This window comes from Curcuma longa, chromosome 12, assembly GCF_044706935.1.
Source record: "Curcuma longa cultivar G26 ecotype Majalengka, Jawa Barat chromosome 12, ITB_CL_G26_1.1, whole genome shotgun sequence".
Classification (NCBI taxonomy): domain Eukaryota; kingdom Viridiplantae; phylum Streptophyta; class Magnoliopsida; order Zingiberales; family Zingiberaceae; genus Curcuma; species Curcuma longa.
This window is the reverse complement of record NC_133872.1, coordinates 2,046,442-2,070,025: the sequence shown is the minus strand read 5'-3', so window position 1 is coordinate 2,070,025 and position 23,584 is coordinate 2,046,442. Positions and strand designations below refer to the sequence as shown.

The following is a 23,584-nucleotide window of genomic DNA, read 5'->3' as shown; positions in this document are numbered from 1 at the left end:
TTCTGGACAAACTACTTCAGAGGCGTGATACTGAATACAATTAGTGAAATGACTTTGGAAACTCTAGATTTATCATTTAATAATCTCTCTTATTCCTTATGGTGCTGTTGGAAGGACGTAAGGACGGAGATAATAATCTTGAAGACAGATCATGAAAACTTGTTTCAATTGTTATCAATTCACCTTAGTAGCGCACTTGGATCTTTGATCGGTCTGTTCAGTGTTTTTGATCTTTTATTCAAGAAAAGTTGAACGTACTGTTATTTTCAAAAGATAGATGCAATTTACGATCAGATGAATAAAAGAATAGCCAATGAGATTATGGAAGACTTCAGACTTCAGTCATCGGTATAAATGTATTAACACTTATCTTATAATTGTGTACTTCCTGTCTTCGGGCTTTTGTGGTATATGATGCAGGTGTCATAGATGATGTAGCTTCCTCTAGGATAAAGATCAAGAATCAAACAAAGGTCAAGGTTCAGGTTGACCTGGCAAGACGAGTCAATATGAATCTCGGGAGAAACGATCTCATCAAACGAGATAGTTGTCACCTCCGGCTCGAGCTGTACTTCGAGCTCAGCATGGGTTCAGTCTTGGACCTCGCTTGGGCCTCCATAGCAATCTCGTCCGGTCCCAAAGCCTCGTCTTGGCCATCTCGATCTCGAGCCTCGTCTCGGACGTTTTGGTCCTAAGTCTTATCTCGGCCAGTCTCGTCTCGGCCGTTTCGGTCTCGAGTCTCATCTCAGTCAGTCTTATCTTGGCCATCTCGGTCCCAAGTCTTGTCTCGATCATCACATCTCGGCCGCCACCCTCCGCCAACTATCAAAATTCCCCAAGCGTGTGATACCTGCAAAGGGGTCAAGACGGTTACAAGATCGTCAAGTCTGGTCCCCTGAATACCCTTGTACATGTGCATAAAGTCAAAAGGTAAGAATAATCAGCGATTGTCGCGCTACAAGACGGTTACAAGGCCGGCAGGCTTGATCCCCCAGATGCTTCATGTTGAGACATTAGGTCGGCAATCGTTAAAGCTAGTCTCCTTCAAGCCCCGACCAATGATCTCTCTCGGGTCAATGTGGAGAGGCACTCTCCGTGAGTATATAAATCCTTCGTAAGATATAAATCGGACTTCACTCTCTTTTGCTCTCGCTCTCTCTCTCTGGACAATTTGAGCAACTACATATACTTGTCTGCTTCTTCTTCTGCACTTTTATTTTTTTTCTTCTACAGATACTAACTTGAGAGTTGAAGTAGTCTGTCAGGACTTCATAGCACCAGTCTAACCTCCTATTGAAGTGCATTTCAGGTCCTCATCATATTCTCCTTCGAGCTCCGCTATGAAGTCGGGTACGTCAAATCATTCATTGACTGATAGCTTGACTATCCACGGTATCTAACCGGAACAGTATACATGCTTGTGCTACTTCACAGTTGAATGCACTCATTCCATGCTTATCTTTGCTAATCATTTGCTATTTCAATCCATTTTTTTGAGCGGCAAATAATGGTGGGAATTGAAGCTGACTTATTGCATCAGTTTTTCTAGTCGAAATCACAGAGATTGTTTTTTCTAGTCGAAATCACAGAGATTGTAACAACAAAGGTTAAGTTTTTACGGTGTGGCATTGCCTGCAAATAGCTATGCATCAAGTACAGCTATCGTATCAAGAAATCCTTACCTTTACAGCATGCACACATATATCCTATGCAGGCAAACTCCGGCAACGCCATCAGATGTTTGCTCCTTTACTCACCATGAAGCTTTTCCAGCTGCTACTTGGGATCTTGCATGAATCCATTTACGGCATGCACTGGCTGCTCAAATTGCTCAATGATCACTTAATCAATCTTGTGATACATAACATAGTGAGTTTAGGCAAGAACAAGCAGGAATGAAGTAGTCTTAAATAAACTATTTCAGGTATATACAAAAATAACTCTTCGTTTCATTTAAACTAGAACACAAGTGTTTTTGACATTTTTAGCTCTTCATTATCAGTTCCCTTCCACAATTTTCAGTTTGCCTTTTCTTTTCGAACTAAACCAGTTCAAAGTTAAAACAAGTAAAAAAGTTGCAAGAATTCTCCACTGTCAATGATTTTTCTTGCGACCAATTAAAAACATCCTTTTGTGGCCCTCTGAGTACAAAGTACCTGATCCTTGTCTATCTCACGGAATTCCAACCTAGAAACTAACCCATCTAATAACTATGTCATGACTTGCTTTTCTTGAAAAGAAGGATTATTTACAGGATGCGCTGCTCTGTGTGTCCTGAACGAAAGTCGCATTTCAACTACAGCTAAATAGCTAATGGCACTTTGATCAACATCTATGCATGAACAGACTGAGCTAATAACTTGGCATGATTATGTTCCCCTTCATATGTCACAATCAGCATTGTTGGATCTTCAACACACCTCTCTACATGCTTTCTCGCAGGGCATCCTCGCAAGCTGCTGCATTTGTAGTATCCTCTGCATGGTTTTAGGCAGACAAACATATCAGATGATCTCATTGAAGTAAGAAGCAAATGACATAGCATTTGATGTCAAATCGAGCTGAATGGACAACATTTCAGAGGATAGAATACCATTTTTTTGAAGAGATTACTCTGAAATATGAGCATAAGTTTTCCATACCTTTTGAGGCTATGCAGATGAATTTTTGTTGCTAAAATTCATTATTGACTAATGTTTTGCATGACAGTGGTTTAGTATGCTCTTAATTCATGATTCTCGGTATCAGAAAGTCAGATCAAGCAATAATGCGCCTACATATAACTAACATGTGATAACCAATAGTCTCATCTGCTAGTCGGTATTTAATCAAAGCACAAACAAACGCTGTGAATGTTTAAGAGGAAAGTTAGTAACTTACCTAATGTTATGAGCACTGATCCTTTGCAATTTACAAATCAAGATGTCAGTTAAAGTTCTAAGAAGGCTAACCAATATGGCTAATAAGGCCATATAGTTTCCTTATTTGAAGAATAAGAAAAACGATCAATGGTGACTTCATCTAAGATAGTATTTGTATGGCAACGAAGTAGGGAACAATATGTTGGGTTTGAATTATAAGCATGTCTTGTAAAAAGCTACTAAATTCTTTGTTCTATAAAGCCAATTAAGAAAACTATAAGTTTTTTACTATTTGATACCTAGGATGAGGAGATCCCTTGATTGGTTTCTGCCCATACTTCCTCCAAGAGTAGTCATCAGAAGGGACATCTGCAATCTTGTTACTTATTGCAGGAACCTTAATGGATCTCCTCACTCTCAATTTCCTGTACAAGGACAAGCAAAGGTTGATTTTGTCTAAATCAGAACATCTTCTTGCAAGAAAAAAGAAAAAAGAAATGAAATCAAGTCATCATGCCAAGGAAGCTCCAACCTCTTCTTTGAGCAGTGGCACCTGCCTGTTTTAACACATTTGCCACTGCCTTCATCACCTCCACTAGTGCACCTCCTGTTGTGTAAGTGCCAATTGATTGGATTGACCGACTCTGATCCACCAATCAGATTGAAGCCCTGCCCACCCATGCTCCCATCCGTGCTCAGGGATGACAAAAAGGACTTAGAAGAAGACACAGTCCCTGTGCAACTCGAGTTGTTGCTTCTCCCAAACATTCCATTGTGGAGCTTGAGCTGTTGATGAAGCTGAAACAACTGGCTGTTGTGCTGCTGGTGGAGGAAATGAAAATGAGCTGGTGAATGATTGCTGAAAGCAACTTGAACTCTGCTTTTGGAAACAGTATCCATATCTACTCCAGGATTATCAGGAAGGATCCTTGAAGGGGTTGGTGAAGCAATTTTGGCAGTGGAGCTATAGTCAATGGCTAGTTTTTGTGATAGGTCTCTTGGAAGGAGTTGGAGCAATAGTGGAGAAAGGTCAGCTCTAGATACTGCTGTGCGATCTAAGAAAAAACTACGATTAAATTGAAGCTGTTGGGGATTCTTGAGCCGCCTCAGTTTTGCATGACCCACGTCTTTACTAAGCATGGAAACAACCTTGTTGAAGCTGGAAATGGCCTCCCCTGTCTCTTCCATTAGATTTTTGCAAGCCAAGGGATGATCTGGGCCCTCAGTGAGTAAGCTCAACACTCTGTGGCAGTTCTCCACGGCTGCCCGAGTAGCTTCTTCTACTCGCTCCATCTCAAACAAACAACTTCTCCAATTCTCTCAGCAATCAGAGATTAATAAAGCATATAAAAATATAATGGCACATTTCACAAGATATAGCAATCTTTCTCTACCTTCAAGTATGAACATTTGAATCTTAGAAAGCAGATTGATTTAAAAATATACAAGAGGGAAGATTGATCGGTCGTCATCTGAACTGGTTAGGCTAGCTAAAAAAGACACACGATATCCAAGGGCCTCAAACCAGGATAAAGTGAAAGAAAAAACCCAATGCCAGAAACCAGCAGGGAGGAAAGAGGTAAGCAAGCACTGGGTATCCAAGTTCCAATTTTGACCGCACCGATCAGGTAAAGCTGCTGCCTTTTGCAATGCAACGAGCTTTAGACAGCAAAGTTAAGATTCCGAGACATAAATATGCATGAAATAGTTCGTCGCGGACCATCGGAATCAAGCTAAAAACGCAGAGAAAAGAAACCCTTGGCGGGATTAAAACCTAGGAACCGCTTGCAGATGAGATGTTCTTTGTTTGGTCACTTCCTCCTCGATCAGTGACGGAGCGAAGGCTAAGCATCTGCAAGGCGGAGATTGGCGCACTTATTTATCGAACCATGGAGGCTCGCCAAGCCGTACACTTCAGTCTGTTTCGCTGTTCAAAAGGGAGATCTTGGCCGTCGACGGAAGATCGAACGGTGTGATGGTAGAGCGGGGCTCGTTCGCCTTCCATTTGGGTAGCTTTAAGCAGTTCAAGTCCTGCGCCAGTCGTCGGTTGTCGTGTTGCGATTTTAACATCTTGCTTTTAGGGGATTCCCTCCAAGTAATATGTAAATGTAATTGATCCGACGGTTGCCAATCTCCAATCGGACAAGTTTCAGTTGTGGCAGCAAATGTTTTGGCGACACGCCGACATTTCATGTTGACCGTGACAGATCATTAGGAAGGGTGGGACCCAGTTCTGCTGCACTGTGATTCCGTTAAATAAAAATTAATGATTGTTCAAATAGATTGTTATTGTATAGCTTTCAAAATCAAATTTCTACTTTCTAGATTGTTAATTCATTTTGAGTCGATTAGATATTTAACGATGGATTGAGCTTTAAATATACATTTTAAGGCACATAAAAAACAAGAGAAAAAGGAAAAAGTGAAATCCAAGTCTTATCTTGCTTTCAATTTTTGTTTTTATGGGGAGTGAAGACAGGTTGATAAAACAGCAAAAGGAAGCCTAGTCACACATAGGCATAGTGACATACAATGAAATTCCTTTCACGTATGCAATTTGAAAGCTATGCATATACAACTATAGATTAAGGACTTTGGATCCCAGACAACAACAACACTCCAAACACAACGAGACAGAAACAAATCTAACTATGTAACTACAACTTTTTTCTTTAGGAAAAGAGAGAGAGAGAGAGAGAGAGAGAAGTTTGAACTTTGTGGAAGGTAGACGGCAATAACAACACCTTTCTTTTAGCTTTCCCAAATGACCAACTCTTTTCGGCCCAAACTCATTTTTAAGATTTTTCTCAACCAAAATTATGATCCAAAAGTCCGGGGCTGAGCTTCGGCCATGGCGGCAGCAACCGGATCGTGGCGTGTGATGGAGAAGCTGCTTCTGAGGTTAAATTAATGGCGCAGCTGGGCAGCTCCAACTCAGTGGCGTTGGAATAGTCATGCTGTTTCTCATCAGGCCAGCTGACGGTTCTGCTAGCTGCTGCTGCACTGCCACGGCTAGCCGTTATTAGTATGTTCTTGCATCTCTAGCTCTTTTATGAAACTATTCAACTTTGATTGATTGTTAATGCATGCACCCTGTAGATCATCATCTCTTTGTCAATATAATCTCGCTCGGAAGACTGTTTAGTATAGACTGGAAATATCAGTGAGGTTGAATACCCCTGGTTATTAGATATCTATCTTTGAATGAGAACGCATTCCTTTTGCAATTTTCCTTTGGAATAACAAGTGCTGAGGTTTGTGAATTGATATGGTTGAAAGAAGGGCATATAAATGGCAGGTTAAATTAACAGTTAAACATAAATGAAAGGTCAAATTAAGTCAAATATATATGGAACTCAAAGTGGCCACTCAACTCTATCAGCTCGGCTCATCCAACACTGTGAGGACTCAAGCTTCTCGACTCTTATAGTTTAGCTCATCCAACATCAGAGAACTCGGACTTGTTGACTCATTCAACTCGTCTCATCCAATATCAGAGGACTCAGACTATCCGACTCCTTCCCTCAGCTCGGTCTACATGATCTCAAAGGACTTAGATTTTTCAACTGAGGAACTTAATTGACTATTCGACTCACGCAATTCAATCTTCAAGATCACTCTCCATCTGCTTCCTTTTTATCCACAGTTGGAGCATATATCCTATGTTGATCCATTAACAATTACTATGAATATTCTCAAATACAGTGTTATGGCTGAAGCGAGAGATAATCATATGGTTGTCAGACCTAATTTCTTATATGCCTCTCTATAGTCATGTGACGCTTAGTAATTGGAGAGACCTTTAAGGATTGTCGGATCTAATCTCTTTATCGGTTCTAATGTGGAAATTGTTCTCTGTGTTATTATATAAACTCTATAGAAGGCATGTACATGAGGTATTATTATAGGAGCACTCACCCTTTTCTTCTTCTTCTTCTTCTTTTCTACTATTCTCATCCACTAGCCTCTATGTTAACTTAAGCATTGGAGTACGTAACCAAGCCGAGTCTGCCTTGGCGCCCATTATAATTCTTGTCTAAGTATTGCAAGCATCTCAAGAGCTTTCGTTCGCCTTCGTCATCATCAACCTCATCTCCTGAATAGTCATTTCTTATTGATTCACTTGTCGACAATGTCAGACAAGAACATGAATGAATGTTATATAAGTTTCGAGATTGATGGTTAATTAGGATCTTTTTATATATCCTTGGTCATTTTCAACTATCAATTAACGAGAAGTAATATATAACTTTCTATGCTAAAATTTTCTTCTTCCTCCAATATGCGACCGCGCTGCCTATATCGAGGGTGATTACACAGTCTGTATTCAATAAGTTCACTATCTTCATTCCAAAAGATCATGCAGTTATTTATACAATGATCAATCTTTTCTACAGGCAAACTCAAACCCCTAACCAATTTTTTATACTGTAAAAACTATCAATCATTATGTTATCAGCAAGGAGCAACTCTAACATCAATTGACAAATGTCTGCATAATATCATTCTGAAAAATGAAGTTCTGCCTTGATTTCAATAGCCTTACAGTAAATGATAGTTGAAAATGACCGAAAAGAATATTTTTAACATTTCTTTTTCACTAGCCTTTAACATGTTATATAGTTTCTGAACTTCAGGTGTTGATAATTCATCAATACTTCTATGATAAAGTGCATCCATCATTGTGTAAACCATTGATTGCATTACATTGTCATTATATGATGATTCCTATTCATAGGGACAGATGACGAAATACCGAAATGTTCAATTGGCTCAAACACATAAGGTCCTTTATGATAATATTAGTTGTAATAATTTAGAACAAATCCATTTTTACCTAGATCTACTTTCATAGTATCCTCATCACAGAAAGTTTATTTCTACATTTACAATAATTATACAAACAACATAATTTATCACTATCCATTTAGTTTGGATGAAGCTTAGCAAATTCTACAAACTCTTCAACTCCATCAAAATATTTATTAATGATAAATCTAATTTTTTAATATATGGTACATGATCATATATTTATATACATTTTAACTTAAACAAAATTAAATTTTGTAACATTATCCTTACAATAATAAACATGCATATAGTTAAAACATAATAATTAAATTAAATCATTATAACCTATACAAATAATCAATAATCATTGATGCATATATACCTAACGGCGGTCAACAAAGATGAGTATCTTCAAAGACTTTATGAGCACCCTAAATAAAAACCTATACAAATAATATTACGAAGTCAACAATCAAATATTTTTGTTAAACTAAATAAATATCACGACAAATGAAGAACCGACCAAGACTGCATATGTGTTCGATCAAGGTTGCATGAGACCCAGCCACCCGAACAGGGCTAAGCTCGCGGTCAGGGTCGAGCTCGTAGTTGGGGATCACGGACGGGCTCACCGATGGGCTCGCAGACGGGCTCTCGGCCGAGCACACGGTCGGGATCACTCTCGGCCTTGGTCTGCCCCATGACAGGGGTTGCAGCTGGCCTACCTCACGATCGAGCTCATAGTCAGCCAAGCGACCGACCTCCAAGCAGGGCCTCGCGGCCAGGCTCGCACCCTGCCACGCAACTAACCTCTCGACGATCCTCGCGGTCGAACTCGTCGCCAAGCTCCCGGCACCGGACCTCACGATCGGTCTCTTGGCCTAGATCATGGCCAGTCGGCCTTAGGGACAGGAATGGGCTCGCCGAGAGAGGCTAGGGGAGATGATCAGAGTCGACGATGATGGAGGGTCAGAGAGATGATCAGAGCGGAGACAAAGGAGAGGAGATCGGAGATTTAGGGTTGCAATCTTTCAATTTGCGACCGAAATTAATTTTGGTCGCTATTTGGCAATCAAATTATTTTAATCTCAAAATAGTGATCGAAATCATGTTCGATCGTTAATTTCATCGCTAAATAAGAGTTTTCTTGTAGTGGGAAGAGAATCTATAATTTTTCTATCATTGACTCTTAATTTTAAAGTTGAAGAACACTATGAGTGGATATGCATATTTATAAGCAATGCATATATTTAAGTTGTTAAAATCAAAATTATTAGGTTGTTCATTTCTATGATAGCACAAAGAAATTAGAGAATCTTTTGGTTAGAAGTGAAATTGACTTTCTAGAATAACTTTCTTGAAGAAAAAGTTTAGGATGATTATGTAAAGAAGGGGCATGTTTAAAATATATGTTTATAGATTGGAAAAAAAACACTTTGTGACTTGAAGCAAGCTCCAAAAATATAAAATGCAAGGAGGATAATTGCAAATTACAAATATATATGGAGTTAATGACTGAAGAAGTTTAACATTATTACAAATTGCAAATTACAAATATGGAGTTAATGACTTAATTCTTTGGCATAGAAGTAAGCAAAGCAAATCTTCACATCATAAGTAACCTATGCAAACCAATTACTCAAAAAACCTAATTGAAAGATTGCAACCCAATTAGCCTGTCAATTGATTCTAGAATTAAGTTTTCAAAAGATGGAGATGATGTGGTTGATCCAACCTTTTACAAAAACTTGAACGGGGGAATTAAGAGTGAATTTTTTTAGTAAATTAATTTGGGTCTACACTAACTCCATATTTAAAGAAGCTTACTTGTATGCATAAAGCAATATGAACACACTTTAATATACTTTTAGTTTCAATTTATTTTTTCAAAATTTATCTTTTATCATATAATTTTTAAAGAAGCACGTCCACCAAACAACTTTTAAACAATTCCAAGTTTTAGGTCAAATGATCACCGGAATGAGCGAATGGATGCACACGTGCCCCCAACAACATGGTTAAGAATCTTTGCAACCATCCAATTCGGTCAACGCCAATCTCCACCACACATCCTCCCTCTCCCACCTCACTATAAATACAGCATCTGCCACAAAAGTTTAATCATTCACCTTCGTAAACCTCTCGAGTCTCGACGACTAACTCGCATTTGCAGACCATGGCAACCACCAAGATGGCCGTCGTCGTCTTCCTCCTCATCGCTGTGCTCGTGGCTTCGTCGGCGCCGGCCGCAGAAGCCTTCGGCTGCTTCGATGACTGCTACGACCGCTGCGCCAACGGAGATAGCAACAATGTGGCCTGCACCACCATGTGCTCCCAAGCATGCATCGTGCCCACGGACCACACCAAGTTGATCCCAGGCGAACACTGACCTGTTCTAAGCTACATGAACGAGGAATAAATTAAATAATATAATCCGGATTTTTCCAACTCATAAATTTTGCTCGATGTTCTTCGATTGTTTCGATCCCTGATCGATCTTATATTTGTATGAGTGTTTGTTGATTTTATGAATAACATATCCATATATGCATGTGTGCTCGTTATTTGTATGAGTGTTTTGTCTTTAATCGTATAGCTTAGCGTGTTATTCAATTGGAAAGATAATGTCCTATCACTTAAGAATATACCAGCTCTATATATCCAAGCTTCATGGTCAGCTAATTAAAGAGTAATTAAGAGGAACTCAACTGCTTCACTATCTGTAGAACTAACTTGTCATGCTCGCCCAATGCTTAGTTTGAATGAATAAGTATTGGATTATTTGGATCCTCTTCAATTCGAGTTTATAGATATGGTAATTCTTATTTTAAGTGTTCAACTGACAACCAAAAACAATGTTTTTCGTGTGGAACTATTGTTGTGTTCTTCTCTTTGCATACAAAGCAATTTCTTTCTCGGTCAGCTGATGATTAAGTCAATTATATTGATCGTTCAAATAACTCTAATCATGTAAAATATGACCAAAGTTCAAAAGTGAGATGAATTTGAATAATTTGACATTTTTTAGTTTGAAAAAGGTAATGTGACGCTCTTTCACTATAATAGATTTGTTAATTCTTTTAGGCCCTCTAGGCCACGGCGTGATGGTAACATATAAAGATGATTCTAAAATTAGGGTTCAAATTTCATGTTAGATATTTTTGAACGTCCATGAAGTTCAAATCCTTAGTGACATTAATTAGGTGTCATGCCATAACCCATATGTGCTTTTTGAATTTACTTAATAGTTGATTTGCGGGGTCGGAGTATCCATCTCCAAGATTAGTCGGATTGTAATTACTGAATACCTAAATTATCAAAAAAAATTATTAATTCTATTTAGTTTTCTCTAAATTTGCATATGAATTGTGTCAATCCACCAAACTTCTTTGATCATCCACTATCTCTTGCTATGTGAATTTTGATTTTTTTTTTTGCCCCTGGGACATTGCTGAGTTGATTATGATGGAACAGAATTGTAGAAGTAAATTTTGATATTTCAATTGCTTAATTTTTTTATGCATGGGAGTTCTTCTCACATCTAGCTGTAATTTTATCTCCATTTGTTCTCTATTTCACTATGATTTATTGATGTTATTTAATGCGATTTATTGGTGTGTCCTACCATCTCGTAGTCCACATTAATTGCTATATATATATATATATATATATATACAGCTTACTCAGTCAAATCATCCCAGAGATCAACTTAAACTAAGATGGGGAAATCAAGTGGATCTCACCAGCAAGTCATATCTGAAGTCTACTAATTAATTAAGCTTTTAAAATCTCCTGCATTTTATATCACACATACGAGAGAGACAACTCCTGGCCTGGCCCAAACTCACTCAGCCACCACTTGCGATCTACATCAACAAATCCTAATTAATTATATATTTAACCAATTTTTTAATTCTCATCACAAGCCTTTATATCACCTGTCGGGCAACTGCCACTTCTCTTCTAATTATTTAGTTGGCGTCGATGCCACGTCACCGTGAATTATTTTTTGGGCAGAGAAAAAAAACAGGCGCTCCATTTATCAAATCGTTACATGGTTTTTTTTTCAAAACAAAATTAAAAGGACATCCTACTTTTCAAAAATATTCTTTATTTTTAATATTGTTATAATAATTATGAATAATTATTATAATTTATAACAGTTAAGTTGTAATAACTATCGAATAACTACTATATGTAATTATTAATCGTAATTGATTATTATATAAAAATAATAATAATTTTATTTTAATCAAAATTATTATATATAAATCACTATTATATCAAAATATTTTTTTATCAATTTGATCAAAATTATTTTAAATTAATTAAAATTATTTTAAGAATAATAGTAGAAGTTATTAAGTAGTAGTTGGTACATAATTATAACAAAATCTTAAATCTTAATTATTTTATTTTAATCAAAAGTATTATACACAAATCACTATTATATCAAAATACTTTTTAACAAATTATCAAAATTATTTAAATTTTATTAAAATTATTTAAATTGGTTAAAATTACTTTTTAAATAATTATAGAAGCTACTAAGTAGTTGATACACAATTATAATTAAAATTTAAATCTTAAATCCTAAAATTTTAAACCATAAATCTCGAATATTACTATTACATCAAAATACTCTTTATCAACTTAGTTAAAATTATTTAAAATTTATTAAAAATTAATTTAAATTCATCAAAATCACTTTAAAATAGTTGTGGAAGCTAAGTAACTACTATGATACGTAAATCTTAAATCATAAACTCTAAAATATTGAATTATAAATTCTAAATACTATTATATTAAAATATTATTTTATCAATTTTATCAAAATTATTTAAATTTTATTAAAATTATTTTAAATTGATTAAAATCATTTTAAATTAATTATAAAGGCTACTCATATTTGTAAAAGCAGTATTGTTTATAATAATTATTGAATAGTTACTATATATTATAATAGTTAATCGTACCTACTATATCAACGATGAAAATAAACATATTCTCGAAATTGAACTCTTTTTTTATTTTTTTTTTCCGATTTGATAAATCAGATGCGTCTTTTGATTTTTACCCGTATTTTTTTATTAATGCATTATTGTCAAAGGAAACTTAAATTAAGAATTGATGATACACTAGTCAAAATAATGCGAATTATTAAAAAAAATGGTTTGAAGAAAACTACTTGACTAAATTGTATTCTACCCATTTTATACCTTTACCTTAATCCAATAAATGCTGGGCCCCGCAATGGTCCGGTTGTTAGATTTGTGAAGACTGGTAGGTTCAGGATTTCGCTTCAAGAACGAAGCCCTCGCATTCCCCGACGTCCTCATCTCGAGGTCCATCACCGGCTCAGTCGGGCATCGACCGACAGAGATCCCTTAGCCACTCCATTTCCATCAGCGCTCCGTCCCCTTCCTCGGTTGATCTGCCTCGCTTCGTCGCCAACCTCGATCGGGCTTAGAGCGAGAAACTGGTAGGGGATTCGATGCTGCAGTTGCTGTTCGCGGTGGCGTTCTCGGCGGCGCCGCTGACGCTCTACGTACCGCCGATACGGACACTCAACCCCTTTATGCAGGTGGTGGAGATGTTCGTCAGGGACATAGCCGTGTACTCACAGCGGGCATACCCGCAGATCTGCCTCGGTGTTCGCCGGATCCTCGCCGTCGCCTCCCGCACTTTTCGCAGATGAAATTCGACGCAAACGCAGAAGATCCCTGTCTTTTTCGATTCTCTTTTCTTTCTTTCTTTTGGAAATAAATGCAGAGTATTTGAATTGTGTTTGATAAAAGTTTTTTCTATGACGAAATAAACATGAAATCGTGGTCTGGTGCAGTATAAAATGGATTTCAGTACAAAAAAAGCTTTTCTTTTCTCGTTTTCTTGATCGGAATTAATTAAATTTCTTTTTCGACGATTCGAACTATGGAGGTTGCGTCAGTGTTGCATTCTTTCTCTCTCTTTTTTACCCATAATTTTATTTCTGAATTCATATGTTTCCTTATGCCGAACTCAGTCGTCTTTTCTGATTGCGATCGGATCATAGTCCAATTTGTACGAGTATCAGTAGATTTTGAGTCACAGAGTATAATCAAGAATGAATACAGAACGTCAGGGTGGGTTTGCCCTGGCCGAGAGGAGAGCAGAGAAAAATAATAATGTTTTGGTAGTTCTCTCCGTTTAGTTCATCAAAATCTCTCAGGTAGAAAGGGAATTCTTCGTGGCTCTGCAGAGACGATAGGGAGCTAAATTGTGTGTTGTGGATGTAAGGCTTTCTCTGTGAATTCCCACATAAAAATGGCGTTTAATGGGAGGTAACTTAGCAATGAAAAAAGAGATGCAATTGAATGAGATGCTCAATAGATGTAACTTGCAATGAAAAAAGAGATGCTCAATATCTTCTTTTATCTCATCTCTACATATTGAAAACCAGAAGATAGATCCTGAATGGGACAGTGAAAAATACTTACTAGTTTTGTTCCTTTGGTTGCTTCCCTCCGGACATAACAGAGTGAGGATTTTTCTAAATTTATTGTGAGGCCACTAAATAACAAAAATATAATCACTATGATTCAAAGATGTAATATACAATTTGCTTTCCCTTGAGAAAATAATAATGTATCATCGACATATTATAGTATATGGAAATTCGAATCCGATCATTCTTGTGCCATCTCTCTGAAAAATCCACGATCATGTTCCAGATGAAGGGATCGACCAAGTAGATTTGTTCAGCAGAACGAATAAATAGGGTAAAAGAGGATTACCCTACCTTAGACCTTTACCACAATGAAACCAAGAGTTTGGTCAATTGTTTGCAAGAACCGCTCCTTGTGCACTAATTGCAATGCACATATACACGAATCCCTAATACTTGTTCGTTTGATGAAGGCAAACTGCGTGTCATGTATAAGGTTTGAAGAACAGCTTTGCAACTGAATTGCAAGCAACTGAAGTGAATCTCTCTCTCTCAAGATTTCAAACATTAGAGCTTTGATAGATATATTTTGAAGAACAGTGCAGTATTTGATATATATTGAAGAACAGTGCAGTATTAATAAATTACAAGCGGAAAAAAGTGCATCCGATTTCAGAGAACAGAGCCTACCTGAATGCCACAGAGAAGTGCACGCGAGTTTCTTTCATTTGCATCTTCTCCCTGAGAAATGCTCGATCAGTTGCGTGAAATTGGAGTGGGACGAACCCCCTTCTTCCATGGCGGCCTTCGCTATCTCCGCTAACTCCGCGGCCCTCTTCCTCCTTTCTTCACCTTCCGGTCCTCCACCCATGAGAGTCCTCACCCGCTCCTCCACCTGCTCCCTCTTCACCAACGTCTCTATGTCATCCATCCCAATAATGTAATTTGGCACCTTCACTCCAATCGCAACTCCAACCTTCAGCACTTGCACGATCAGCCTCTCGTTAAAAAACTGATCCGAAAAATGAGGCCACGAGATCATCGGCAGCCCAGCCGTGATCGTCTCCAAGATCGTGTTCCACCCGCAGTGCGTCATCACTCCTCCCACGGCAGGGTGAGTCAGGATGACGGCTTGCGGCGCCCACCCTCTGATCAACAGCGCCCTCGAGCTCACTCTCGCCTCGAATCCTCCGGTCAGCCATTCTTCCACCTCCGGCGAGCAATCCTCCTTGCTCCTGATCACCCAAATGAACGGATGCCCTGACGCCTCTAGTCCCAGCCCGATCTCCATCATCTGCGTCGGCGCCACGCGTGTGAGGCTCCCGAAGCTGACGTAGATCACCGACCGCGGCATCATCGCGTCGAGCCAAGCCAAGCATCGCTCCGTGTCTATGGACGCCTTCCTCCCCCTCGTGGCCAAGTCGGCGACGCTCTGGCTGTGCGACAGCAACGGACCGACCGTCCAAATCTTCTTCCCCATGGCCTTTTCGTACCCGGACACGTAGGAAGGTTCCAAATCGTAGATAGTGTTGAAAATCACGCCGTCGGCGGTGAACTCCGCTTCGCGCACGTCTTTATCCATCTGCGCGAAAGCAGGGCCAGGGAAGAACCCCGGCGCCTGGGCCTTCGTCACCTCGATTACGTGCTCCTCCGGCAATCCCGGAACCGCGAACGGTTCGTTCTCGTCGCCTGCTCTCTCCAACATCTTGTGTACCCAAATGTTGTGGGTACAGAGGAGCGCCAAGCAGCACATGCTATAGAAGATGAGCCGCGGAACTCCGAGTCTCTCAGCTATCCCGCGCGTCCACGGCTGGCAGAAGTCGGAGACGATGAGATCGGATCGGTGCTGCTCCAGGTAGAGCTCCAGCGGGGGGGCCAGGAGCTTCGAGCAGGCTTCGTTGAAGGTCATGTACATATCTGTTTTGGGGAGGGTGTCGAAGTTCTCGCAGCCGACAGGGAGGCCAGCCTCGTGGACTGGGAAGGGGAGCTCGACGAATCGGATGGGGAGACGGCGGGCTTCGGCTTGGTCGATGGTGTGGCGGATGCGGGAGGCGTTCAAGGGGGTGGTGATGAAGCTGACGAGGACGCCGCGGAGGGCGAGTTGGTGGGCGAGGTCGAGCATGGGGATGATGTGGCCCTGCGTCAACAGGGGAACCAGGGCGAAGTGCGACGCCGGCGGTCGTTCCCGGTGAAGTTCCTCCTCCATGGACGGTGGGGATCGAGGCAGGATAGCGAATTGCCGTCGGCGTGCGTGCCTAAACAATCACACCTACTCCACTTGCGATAATTTAATTTACTTCATACGGATATGACAACAGTATTTTGTAAATTTTTTAGAATATTTTCCTTTCGCCCCAGAGTTTTCTTATTTTTAAATGTTTCTCTAATACTCTAAATTATCAAAACACCTCCCAATAATTTTCTTCCTTTCAAAACACCTTTAATAAACTCCAATTTAAAATATAAAAAAAATTTAAAAATATTTTATTTTTATTCTATTTCTATTTTAAAATATTAATTTTTAAATTAACTTATCTATTTAGATATCTCAATATTGCACCGTCGCTCCTCACACAACGCGTGTCGTCATCATCTAGTGTCCAATCGCTCGCACTCCATGATGTCAATGTCAGTTCTCACCGTAAATCTTTTTGAAAACAAGATTCAAAAGGATAGAGATAGATAATCCTAATTTTTTTCTTCTTTTTTAAGAATAGAGATTTATCCAAAACGTATGTATTCTCTATTTTGAATTTTCTGTATTTAAATTTTTACATGTAATATTGATAAAATTTTATAATTTTTATAATTTTATAATTTTTATAATTTTATATATTTAATTTTTATTTTTTTTTCTTTTTCTCTCAAATAAGATAATATATATATATATATATGTTAATAAATTTTTTATCCTAAAAATATAAATATTTTATTTTATTTTTTTTATTTTTTCCTTCCATTAATACATCTTTTCTATATATTTTTTTGTTTGTGAACTTAAAAGATAACGAGGGTTGACTTTCGAACTACATACCAAACGCATCGATCGTTTTCGAGTAGGGCAAGAAGAGATTGAATTCGCATGCGAGTCGTAACTGTCTCTGTCGACGATTTTATATATTTATTCGGTGGAGATTTCTTCCGGATGGCGACAACGCAAAACGGCAAAGGTTAAAATATCTCCATTTTACTAATTTGAAAGGAAAAATTGTATGGTAGTGAGTGATCCACGACTAAAGTATTTGGTTGGATCCAGATAACTTTATAATGATGAGAAAAACTATGGATATCGATCTGTCAACACAACACTATTTTTAAATTTATCTAAATTAATTTATTTGAAAAGCTAAATACTGAATAAAAACAAACTACAGACATAGTAGCGTGCATAAAAGTAAACATTAGGGTGGCCACGAAATTCAACGGATGCTCGTGGTGTGTCGGACTAACTTCATTCTTTACCGTTTTGTTAAATATGATTTTGGAATAATTTGTCATTTTTAATTAATTTTTATTAAATAAATATAACAGAATTTTTTTAAAAATTATATATTTTTCAAAAATTATTAAAATAATATCTTATTTATAATTTTCTATCTAAAATATTCCGTTGTATTCAACTTTTAAAGTTATTTTGCTTTATACAAAATAGTGTTAGGGTTTAAGTTGGTATTATTTTGATTAAAATTATTAAAAATATCTCTAAAAAGGAGTTATCTTAAAGCAGTTTAGATGGAAAAAAAGAGAGAAATAGTTTTAAAGTGGAATAATTTTAATCAAAATAATTCAAAAATAATTAAAATTTTATATGATATTGAGGTTCTTTCTATTATTATAATTTTTATTTGTATACTATTTTATTTATTTATTTTTGAATCCAATAAGATGAGCCAAATTTTCAACTAATCAAATTATAAGTAGACCAAATTATTCAAATGGACAAAATTAATCATTTGTTTCGCATTAATAGAGATATATATATTTCTCAACGACCTTAGTGAGAAGATATGACGTGAGGATACGATGAGTTACTCGGTTATATTATGGATAGTCAACCTTGCTTAAGGATCTTAGCAGTCGCCATTGGATTGCATAGAGATACGATACTTTAAAAAAAAATAGAGATCTCCTTCAAGTATATAGTAAATTGCTTGGTACTATGCTTGTGAGATACTTGTTCATATGTTTTTTCTTTGACCAACAAAAGAGATTATATGGTCAATGCAATCTTGTGAAAATATTTTGTCTACCAACCATCGATCAAAGAATATAATCTTTCAAGCAATAGATGTAATCAGTAGTGAAAAAAGAATGCTCAACATCTTTTTTTTTAATCTCATCTTTATATATGATGCAATTGAATGATGGAATATACTTTTTTTAAGTGACTCATGTATCAATTTTTTCTCTCTAATAATAGTCAATTAAGTATCATGACTTTGATTGGAGATTGTGATCACCCTATTAACATCATTGATACGGGTGCAATGAGTGGCATGGTCAAGAGTCAAAAACGAAGATTAAGGTTAGTATTGACCTAGCAGTATGAGTCAATGTGACCTTAGGGAGGAGAAGTCCACCCAAGTGAAGCTTGGGCAAAGTTTTGTGTCGTATCGGTCTCAGAAGTCGTCTCGATTTCAGAAGTCATTTCAGTCTCAGAGGTCATCTCGATCTTGGAAGTCATCTCGGTCTAGAAAGCCATCTCGGTCTCAGAAATTGTCTCGGTTTTAGAAGTCATCTCGGTCTCAGAAGTCGTCCCGGTCTCAGAAGCCATATCTGTCTCATGGAAGTTGTCTCGGTCTCGAAAGTCATCTCGGTCCCAGAAGCCATTTCGATCTCAAACATCGTCTCGATCATGGGTCCCACTACTTCCACCTACTCTATAGTTTCCCGCTCTTCAGGGATCCACTGATGGGGAATGCAAATATTCCTTAGAACGCATGGCGGCATAGAAATACCTAGCAAACGGTTATATTCGTTATAAGGTTGTCAAATCTGATCCCCTCCGATACCCTTTTTCTACATATAACGCTAAAAAGAAATGGTTATCGAATCTAGTCCCTTCATACGTTTCCATAATGATACTACTCCATCAAACATGGAGATGCTCTCCGACGACTATAAAAACTCTGAAAAGAGGTTTATTCTAGGTTACACTCTTTGGACTCTCCTCTCTTCATCTTCCTTTTTAGAAAAACTTTTTCTTTCTCCACAAGATCTTAACTTGAGCATCGGGGTGACTTGTCGGGACTCTCCTATGCCAGTCTAACCTCCTATTGAATTGCATTTCAGGTTCTCTCCACCTCCTACAATGAAATCCTTCTCGACGTAGCATAATATTAGATCGTTCATTGATTGTGGTTGGCTTAATCATCCACTATGTTTGGCTAGAACAAATTGGTACCGTCTATGAAAAAATTGAGCTAATCCGTCGTGATGGTTAACACTAAAAGAACTGCCGACAATCATGACTCAGTTGGGGAAAGAAACCATGACGAGGTGATAACCATGACAACTAAAGATCTAGATCAGTTAATCCGTAGAGCCGTGCAAGAGGCACTGTAGCATCAACAGCCTTCACAATCGTAAGCTGCCGGGATCATCCATTTGTTGGTTGAAGCTCATTTGGTAAGTCGAGCTTAATTGCCTATCGCAGAGGCTTTCCCAATGATAGTTTCAATCCACAGGGATGCAACCCCCCTCCACAAGAGGATTCACATGAATCTCGGGCTGAGGAAGCACCTGTGCATGATAGAAAAGAGAAAGCTCCTGTCCTCCCCGAGGAGGATATTGAATAAACTTCATTCTTCAAAGAAATATTGGAACAGAAATTGCCTCTTCACTTTCGAAAACTGCAGCTAGGCAAGTATACGAGGGCCACATACCTGGAAGACCACTTGTGTCACTTTGAGGACGCCTCCTTGTTGCATTGTTATACATACAGACCAAGTAAAGTGTCAGGTGTTCTTGAATACCTTATCAAGCTCCGTTCAAAGGTGGTTCAAAAGGCTTTTTACCTCTTCTATTCATTCCTTCAAAGATGTCAAAGTTGTTTTTTTACACCAGTTTGTCGATATCAAAAAATATTAGAAAACACTCCTTAACCTGTTCACTATAAAACAAAAACTCCGAGAGACACCATAGGAGTACCTACAATGACATGAAAATAGGTACAATCTGAGCTCTTTAGGTCGATCAGTAAATTTTGACCGAAATCTACTAATGAACCTACACTATTTGAATTTTTATGAATTTATAACCACATGAAAGAATAGAATTTGAAGCAGAGAGATTTGATGTCAAATGTTGATTCTGATTTTAGTAGTTCAATTAAAAAATTAAATTGAGTTGTAAAAACCGAAGGAAGGGAAAGAAAGTTTTACTTTCCATGAGTGGAGAGAGGAGGGAGAGAGATGGTGAGGTCATATGCTTTCAAATCATAAAAATAATTTTTATATTTAATTATTTGAATGTGACTTGGATGCTTTGGAAATTAATAAGTGGAAAAGTAATGAAGCCTTAATGCATCATAAATCGTTGTGGCTAGACTTAAGTAAATTTTAGTTAGTCTAACCAATATTTATTTGCCATGGACAGAGCCCATGTGGTGGTGATGATGACGGCTTGGACCCCCTTCCCACGCCCCCCCCCCCCCCCCCCCCCCTCAAATTAATTTTTTAATGTAAAATATGTAGAAATATAAAAGGGGGGTAAATGAGAGACGAATAAAGAGCAATAACACGATCGATCCTGTTCAACCCACCTCCTAATTATCGGCTGCCCCTATTTTTTGCTCATGCTTACTCTATGCACTGTAAGGAAATTATCATTTGTCTTCGTCATACTTGTCGAGATTAATTACTAAATTTCATTTATCTATCCATAACAAAGCCCAAACGGCTAGATTAGTGAGAAGAAAAAAAAATCATCTTTGTAAAAAATAGATCATATTTCTTCTTTTCTCAAGTTGGCTATACAAATGTAGACTTTTCTCCTTTCTTTTCTTGTGTTTATGTGTGCGAGAAAGATTTCAAATTTTTTTTTAAATTTAGATATTCAATATTTCGAATCATCAATTCCGATCTAATCATGTGAAAATTTTCCATCAAAATAATCTAGATCTACCAACATCTTCAAAAGTATCTTATCATTGTAATGCACTGATCGTTAATAGATTACAAAAGGAAAACGTGGGCATCCGATTTCAGAGAACAGAGCAATAGTTGCACAATTTGAATGCGGATAGAGAACCGAGAAGTCGTGCACGCAAAGTGTTGTTCATATGCATCTGCTCCCCGAGAAATGCTCGATCAGGTGCGTGAGATTGGAATGGGACGAACCCCCTTCTTCCATGGCCGCCTTCGCTTTCTTCGCTAACTCCGCGGCCCTCTTCCTCCTTTCTTCACCTTCCGGTCCTCCATCCATGAGAGTCCTCACCCGCTCCTCCACCTGCTCCCTCTTCACCAACGTCTCTATGTCATCCATCCCAATGAAATTTGGCACCTTCACCCCGATCGCAACTCCAACCTTCAGCACTTGGACGACCAGCCTCTCGTTAAAGAACTGGTCCGTAAAATGAGGCCACGAGATCATCGGCAGCCCCACCGTGATCGTCTCCAGGATCGTGTTCCACCCGCAGTGCGTCATCACTCCTCCGACGGCAGGGTGGGGCAGGATGACGGCCTGCGGCGCCCACCCTCTGATCAACAGCGCCCTCGAGCTCACTCTCGCCTCGAATCCTCCGGCCAGCCATTCTTCCACCTCCGGCGATAAGTCCTCCTTGCCCCTGATCACCCAAATGAACGGGTGCCCTGACGCCTCCAGTCCCAGCCCGATCTCCATCATCTGCGACGGCGCCACGCGTGTGAGGCTCCCGAAGCTGACGTAGATCACCGACCGTGGTATCATCGCGTCGAGCCAAGCCAAGCATCGCTCCGTGTCGACGGATGCCTTCCTTCCCCTCGTGGCCATGTCGGCGACGCTCTGGCTGTGCGACAGCAACGGACCGACCGTCCAAATCTTCATCCCCATGGCCTTTTCGTACCCGGAAACGTAGGAAGGTTCCAAGTCGTAGAAAGTGTTAAAAATCACGCCATCGGCGGTGAACTCCGCTTCGCGCACGTCGTTATCCATCTGCACGAAAGCAGGGCCAGGGAAGAACCCCGGCGCCTGGGCCTTCGTCATCTCGATTACGTGCTCCTCCGGCAAGCCCGGAACCGGGAACGGCTCGTTCTCGTCGTCTACTGATCTCTCCAACATCTTGTGTCTCCAAATGTTGTGGGTGCAGAGGAGCGCGAAGCAGCACATGCTATAGAAGATGAGCCGCGGAACTCCGAGTCTCTCAGCTATGCCGCGCGTCCACGGGTGGCAGAAATCGGAGACGATGACATCGGGTCGGTGCTGCTCCAGGTAGAGCTCGAGCGGGCGTGTTAGGAGCTTCGAGCAGGCTTGGAAGAAAGTGATGTACAGCTCTGTCTTTGGGAGGGTGTCGAAGTTCTCACAGCCAGCAGGGAGGCCGGCCTCGTGGACTGGGAAGGGGAGCTCGACGAACCGGATGGGGAGACGGCGGGCTTCGGCGAGGTCGATGGTGTGGCGGATGCGGGAGGCGTTGAAGGGGGTGGTGATGAAGCTGACGAGGACACCGCGGAGAGCGAGCTGGTGGGCGAGGTCGAGCATGGGGATGATGTGGCCCTGCGTCAACAGGGGAACCAGGGCGAAGTGCAACGCTGGCGGCCGTTCTCGGGGGCGCTCCTCCTCCATGGACGATCGGGATGGAGGCAGGACGGCGAATTGGCGTTCGCGTGCGTGCCTAAACAATCACACCCGCTTCGGATAATTTAATTTATCTCTTCGTATACCGCAATGACAACGGCAGTTAAGGAAGTTTTATATAAATTTGTACAATATTTTCCTTTCGTCCCTAGCGTTTTCTTATTTAAAAATATCTCCCAAATATTCAAAATCATCCAAATACCTCTCAATAATTTCCAACTCTTGTTACTTTTCACACACTAATAACATGCATCGTTGTTTTACAGAAACAATGGATGTGTATTATCGAAATGCCTCTAATAATTAGTTTGTCCACAACTGGGGACCACTCATTGTGAAAGAAGAGGAAGTAGACGATACCGACAGCCGCAGTGGCGTGCACAGAGAAAACCTTACAGTGGGCACGAAATTAAACGGATTGACTTGTATGTCAGGCCAAATTATGCTTTACCGTTTTGTTAAAATGATTTAGTAATAATTTGTCATTTTCTATTGATTTTTATTGGATAAATGTTTTACGATTCTTTTCATTATTATAATTAGTATTTTTTTTATTTATATTCTATTTTTTAAAATTAATTTGATCTAGACAATCGAGCAGATTTATTAGTTGAACAGGCTGATCATATTGGACGAAAGATAAATAATATATATATTTTTAATAAATCAATCTAAAATATTAGAATTTTATTTTATTTTTCTTATCAATTATTTTCTGTTAATCCAACGGGATGTT

The 23,584-nt window shown here is 39.1% G+C and overlaps 3 protein-coding genes across 3 annotated transcripts; all 3 read right to left on the bottom strand.

Moving 5' to 3' along the window:
* Window positions 1-2,147: 2,147 nt before the first annotated feature.
* LOC141843362 (protein WRKY1-like) lies at window positions 2,148-4,154 on the bottom strand. Its single transcript, XM_074731442.1, has 3 exons — window positions 3,394-4,154; window positions 3,161-3,286; window positions 2,148-2,477 (listed from the first exon to the last, which is right to left on the bottom strand). The coding sequence occupies exons 1-3, from the start codon at window positions 4,152-4,154 to the stop codon at window positions 2,333-2,335; spliced, it is 1,032 nt and encodes a 343-aa protein (XP_074587543.1). The 3' UTR covers window positions 2,148-2,332.
* Window positions 4,155-14,691: 10,537 nt separating this feature from the next.
* On the bottom strand, window positions 14,692-16,348 carry LOC141843702 (UDP-glycosyltransferase 73C1-like). Its single transcript, XM_074731751.1, has one exon. The coding sequence runs from the start codon at window positions 16,280-16,282 to the stop codon at window positions 14,801-14,803; it is 1,482 nt and encodes a 493-aa protein (XP_074587852.1). The 5' UTR covers window positions 16,283-16,348; the 3' UTR covers window positions 14,692-14,800.
* Window positions 16,349-21,300: 4,952 nt separating this feature from the next.
* Window positions 21,301-22,923, bottom strand: LOC141843117 (UDP-glycosyltransferase 73C1-like). The gene has a single exon (XM_074731148.1). It carries the CDS (start codon window positions 22,834-22,836, stop codon window positions 21,355-21,357), a length of 1,482 nt encoding a protein of 493 aa, XP_074587249.1. The 5' UTR covers window positions 22,837-22,923; the 3' UTR covers window positions 21,301-21,354.
* Window positions 22,924-23,584: the final 661 nt, after the last annotated feature.

Coding starts and splice junctions, on each gene's coding strand:
- LOC141843362 (XM_074731442.1), bottom strand. CDS start 4,154: ATGGAGCGAGTAGAAGAAGCTACTCGGGCAGCCGTGGAGAACTGCCAC. Junction 3,287..3,393: donor TGCCACTGCTCAAAGAAGAG/GTTGGAGCTTCC, acceptor GTCCTTGTACAG/GAAATTGAGAGTGAGGAGAT. Junction 2,478..3,160: donor AAGGGATCTCCTCATCCTAG/GTATCAAATAGT, acceptor AAAACCATGCAG/AGGATACTACAAATGCAGCA.
- LOC141843702 (XM_074731751.1), bottom strand. CDS start 16,282: ATGGAGGAGGAACTTCACCGGGAACGACCGCCGGCGTCGCACTTCGCC.
- LOC141843117 (XM_074731148.1), bottom strand. CDS start 22,836: ATGGAGGAGGAGCGCCCCCGAGAACGGCCGCCAGCGTTGCACTTCGCC.